General features: G+C 37.1%; 1 protein-coding gene across 1 annotated transcript in view; it reads left to right on the top strand.

Annotated features, from left to right (window-relative positions):
• LOC104987817 (plastin-3-like) overlaps positions 1–5,687 on the top strand; it is a 10,918-nt gene that overhangs the window by 2,815 nt on the left and 2,416 nt on the right. Inside the window, exons 2-3 of the mRNA XM_010838880.1 lie at positions 3,263–3,392; positions 4,125–4,257. Of these exons, the coding sequence (XP_010837182.1) occupies positions 3,263–3,392; positions 4,125–4,257 (263 nt within the window). The remainder of the gene's footprint in view (positions 1–3,262; positions 3,393–4,124; positions 4,258–5,687) is intronic.

The raw sequence follows: 5,687 nt of genomic DNA, 5'->3' as shown, positions 1-5,687 counted from the left end.
ACATAAGGAAATAGAAATAAGCATGTTCTTGCATGTTAGATTTTTGGTTTTTATTTGATTGCTGCTTAAAAGGTATTAATTGCAAACCAGGCTACCAACAAAATGTCTGTATTAATATTGGAGAAGGATATATATATATATAGCAGAAAAGAGTCCCCAAATTATATGTAAACGTCACACATTAAAATTAAATATATATTAACTGATCTTGTTTCTCTTGAGTATTTTAAAACTAAGTTACTAGATTTTTATACTTCTTAGATTGTAGTAAGGTATTTTCCTACATCTATCAAAAGACCGGTATATCATAGAGATAAGTAACTTCATATAAGCAAAGTGCTTAGAACTGTACCTGGTATATAGCAAATACTATAGAAGTGTTAGTTGTTGGTAGTTATTTCTATTTATTAAACAGGCAGTGTTCTCTTCCTATTATTACTAAGTTTAGGCCTATAACAGATTTCCAAATAGTAAAAATTCAAACCCATTATATTGGAAACAAACCTCAAACACTGGAAGCCAGTCATATTTTTTTGCAACTCTTTCTGAAATCTTTCTTTCTTAAACTCCTATGTCTCTGCATTGCTTTGGTTTAGCCACTAGTGTTCATCTAGGAAGGTGATGACACTTTTAAAAGGAATACAGGACATACATGTTTCATAAAAGAGACTGGAAAAGATGTATAGAACCAGAGAGAGCAGTGTACACCAGGAGCTTGTTCATACATGATAAAGCAAGTCCCTCCTCCTGGAGGAAAAACAGCATGAAACAGTGAGCTCATTAGTATCACAACAGGCAGCTTTGAATAGATTCATTGACAACTCTCCAGCACTGTAGCTGGCCTGGTGTTTCCTCTGATTTCAGAGATTCTTGTTAAGCCAAGGCTTATACTCAAATTTGCCTTATCATCCACTGGAGAGTTTTCTTTACTAAAGTAGAAAATAAAGTGTTCATTCTCACGTGGTGAATCTATTGAATAAATACGTAAATCTTCAGTCATCTCCTATCTTTTAACATTTGTTTAAAATATAAAGAACAGATGAAAATACCATGAAACTGCAAATTTGCACTTGGCTTGAAGAATTTATTTAAAGATATTTAGAAAAGAAAGGTCATGTAAATTTTGTAAGACAATTGAAAATGTAACTAATTTAATTGCATCTTTGCATTCAACATGTCATTCCCAAGCATCAAGGGTTTAACTAGAGCTATGTAATTGCATTAAAGTATTGTAGAGATTCTTTTTTTAAGTGATTATTATTTGTACTACTCCTCTTTTGCATGATGTATGCAAATTTGGATTTTTTCAGCTGAAGTTGTGATCATGGAAGCAACCTAATTTTAGAAGGTAATGATCCTTAAGACAGAAATAATTGTGATAAGAAAAATAACTTTCCATATGTCATTCTGAGGCAGTAACTCCAAAGCATTCACATTGGGAGCTTTTTTTTTGTCATTACAGTGATTTATAGTATCTCAGTCTTGAGGAAAAGACTTAGATTTTGGATTTTAATTTACTAGACACTGTTCTACTAAATGAAGTAGAGTTCAGAATGAGGTGGGATAGTGAATATTGCTTTTTCACTGAGCAGATGGATAGTTACCAAAGAGGGACTTGTTTGAACAAAATGTATCACAATGAAAACTACTACATTCCCAAGCAACCATTTTGTTGTATAACCTTGGCTTGGATGGTAAAGTGAAATAAATGAAATTCCAGTTGAAATCAGAGTGTGAGTAAAAATGATTTTAATAATTTGAAAATTACCCAGAGTACATGAGTCAGCTCCACACTATTGATATTTAATAGGAGTCAGTATAATGGCCAGAGAGAAGGAAGAGTGATTTCATTGGTAGTCAGTATGTGTGTGTCTATATATTATACATAATAGATGGAGGCGTGCACACACACAAACACACACACCCATTCTAAAAGTCAACCTCTGAAATTACAGGCATAGCACAAAATCACAGCTATAGAAAGTGAATAAGCTTGATTTTGTAAAACTTCGTGCCTACCATTTTCCTAAATAAAATTGGGTTTATAAGTCCAAGGAAGGCCCGGATTTAAGGATGGTAACAGGAAAAGATGACTTTGTGACAGGGTTATAGCAACTTTCCTACTGGTTACAAAAGTCACTCTCTCTTGGTCAATTAATTACAAAAAGGTATCCTCCTGGAAAGACTAAATGTGAAAAGGCACTGGTGTTTCTGCCTGCCACAGTCTTGCACAAGACCCCAGGCCTGCTTAGGGGAGTGTGGGCTGCATTTCATGCCTGCTCATGCCTGCTGTCACAGACACAGCCTGAACTGCTAAATACCACGACTCTGTTCTGTGACCTTCACATATAGGCTACCCCTCCTGAGGTGTGTGTATGAGTATGTACTTGTCAATAATGCTAAAGGGCTTTGGGTTATCTTCTATTTGCTCAGTGACTTTTCCATTAGGGTTCTAAGTTTCCTTCAATAAACCTGGTATGTTCCAAACAACTTTTAAAGGAGTTTTTATCAAAATACTACATCTTGCTCTTGTTTTTCTGATGGTGGCTAATTTAGCCATGCACATTGATAGCTCAGGAACACATTGGAGGTTAGGTAAGTTCCAGTATTTCAGACTTACATAAGCAGACCTTTGGAATGTCCAGTCATTCAGTCAATGGGTTAGAGTAGGGTGTGAAATTTGCTTTGTTCCATCCTGGTTTTGTGCCTTATTGTGAAGAGAAAATCACTGAAAAGCCTCTTTTCTGGGTTTATTCATCTCCTGCTGCCAACTAAGCATATTTTCCCCCTTATTATTCTGTTCTAGCTGTTACCAAGCTACCCTAGGATAAGAAATATTTTTTTTTTGGTTGAGCTATAAAATTTCCATATTTCTTTGCACTGTATATCATGCTTAAAGAAAGGGGAAATCCTTCAGTCTTTTATTTGCAGGAAAAGAACAGAGTCTTCCTTGTTCTAGAAAATTTATAGATTTACCTATGCCTTTGAACTACGCTAGTTTTTGGCTTAAAGCAGATTTCAATGCATGTGACATTTAATGTTTTTGACAAGTGTGTACAGTTGATTTCTGGTGCTTAATTTTTGGTAGCAGTATTGAAGTACTTGTTTAGCATTTTAAAAACTCAAGCTTAGTTTGCTTTATCTTTTAACACTCATCACCTGTGGGGGAGAATGTAGGTTACCAGCATATAAAAGAAGATCAATATGCTTATAGTTGTGCCAGATTGAAAACTGTGAATCAGCAACATGTTTTCATTAATAGATTTTCCAAGAGGTAAAAAGCAGTGATATAGCCAAAACTTTCCGCAAAGCCATCAACAGGAAAGAAGGGATTTGTGCTCTGGGAGGAACTTCAGAGCTGTCCAGTGAAGGAACGCAGCATTCTTACTCAGGTAATGGTTAACACAGTGAACTACATAGGGTGCCTGCTATAATGTCAAGGAGAGGCTCTAGAAAAACCCTGCCTCCTAGGTAAGAATACAGTTGAAGTTGTTGTGATCTGTATTTGGACTGTGGCTAATACTTGCCATAAAAGCATTACAGGTATTTATTATATAGCTTTGTTAGCTTTTAAGAGCCATGATACAATATGTGCACAATACTGATATGATACAACACATGATACAATAATAGGCTTTATTATAGCAGTGTGTGCTGTTGCTTTAGTCTTGTTCGACTCTTTTATGACCATATAGACTGTAGCTCCCCTGGCCATGGGATTCTCCAGGCAAGAATACTGGGGTGGGTTGTCACGCCCTCCTCCAGGGGATCTTCCTGACCCAGGGATGGAACCCACGTCTCTTTTGTCTCCTGCATCAGCAGGTGGGTTCTTTATCACTAGCACCACCTGTGGTAATACAAATAGAATTTTTAAAGAATTTTGTAACTAACTTCCAAGAATTTTGTAATTTCTGTAAATATCAGTTAACCTTGCTCTATTTCTTTGTTAATTTTATAGCTCCTAAGAGCTATTGTGTTGCATTCAATTGTTTGGGTTTCCAAAGAGGATAACACAGGATTATGACACACTAACTGCCGTGCTCATGAACACCTATTTCAGGCTTTAGAGTCAAATATTTAACCTAGAGTATAAACTAATGTCTTCTTATTCCACATAATTTTAGAGGAAGAAAAATATGCTTTTGTTAACTGGATAAACAAAGCTTTGGAAAATGATCCAGATTGCCGGCACGTCATACCAATGAACCCAAATACCGATGACCTGTTCAAAGCTGTTGGTGATGGAATTGTGCTTTGGTAAGATTTCCAAGAGTAGTCTTCCATGTAATTGATACAGTCGTTTCTGGATGCCTGACGGATTCTTCTTGGGGAAAAACTAGAATTGAAAGTTGTCTAGGTTCTGTCCATTTCATCTTCAGGTCTGTCTGTGAAAGTGCCACCAAAGGTGAATATAAAACTCAGTCATTCAGACTGGACACATCTTCCTAGAGGAGCTTTCAGCTTCCAGTTTCTTCTCATCATGGAGCAAGCTAAGCATTTCAACTTTGTTAAGCCTTTTATGTCAGTATCTCTTTATTCTCAAGTACCATAAATTCCAAAAGAGAAAAACAGGCCACTTGCCACTTTTCAATGTCCAATTACTTATTTCTGAAAAATATGTTTGTCACTGCTGCTGCCCTAGACCCAACAGTGTCTCAGCCAAAAAGGTAAAAGATTATCAACAGCTTGTCAGTAGATTTACCTCTCTTTTGAAGTAGTAGAGCACAGTGGTTAACAGCATGCTCTACAATCAGTCTGCCTGGTTCCTTTTCAGGCTCTGCCTCTCAGTATCTGTATAACTGTAATCAAGACACTGACCCCTTTGAACTCTCCTACACTATTGGAGGGAATGTAAATTGCTGCAGCTGCTATAGCCAAAAGTATGGAGATTCCTTAAAAAACTAAATAGAGTTACCATATGATTCAGCAATCCCACTCTCGGGCATATGTCTGGAGAAAACTAAAAGAGATACATGCACTCCAGTGTTCATAGCAGCACTGTTTTACAATAGCCAAGACACAGAAATGACCTAAATGTCAGTCGACGGGGAATGGATAAAGAAGATGAATGGAACACTACTCAGCCATAAAAAGAATGGAATTATGCCATTTACAGCAACATGAATGGACCTAGAGATTATCATACTAAGTGAAGTCAGAGAAAGTCAAGTACTACATGATATCATTTATATGGGAAATTAAAAAAAATGAACTTATTCATAAAACTAGCAGACTCAAGGACATAGAAAACAAGCTTATGGTTACCAAAGGGGAAAAGGGGGATGGTAAATTAGGAGTTTTGCATTAGCAGACACACAATATATATAAAGTACACTATACACTATATGTAAAACACTTAGTGTTTTATAGTGTATATCAGATCAGATCAGATCAGTTGCTCAGTTGTGTCTGACTCTTTGTGACCCCATGAATCACAGCACGCCAGGCCTCCCTGTCCATCACCAACTCCTGGAGTTCACTCAGACTCACGTCCATCGAGTCAGTGTTGCCATCCAGCCATCTCATCCTCTGTCGTCCCCTTCTCCTCTTGCCCCCAATCCCCTCCCAGCATCAGAGTCTTTTCCAATGAGTCAACTCTTCGCATGAGGTGGCCAAAGTACTGGAGTTTCAGCTTTAGCATCCTTCCTTCCAAAGAAATCCCAGGGCTGCTCTCCTTCAGAATGGAC

This window comes from Bison bison, unplaced genomic scaffold (genome assembly GCF_000754665.1).
Source record: "Bison bison bison isolate TAMUID 2011002044 unplaced genomic scaffold, Bison_UMD1.0 scf7180017846209, whole genome shotgun sequence".
Classification (NCBI taxonomy): Eukaryota; Metazoa; Chordata; class Mammalia; order Artiodactyla; family Bovidae; genus Bison; species Bison bison.
This window is presented reverse-complemented; position numbering and strand designations above follow the sequence as displayed.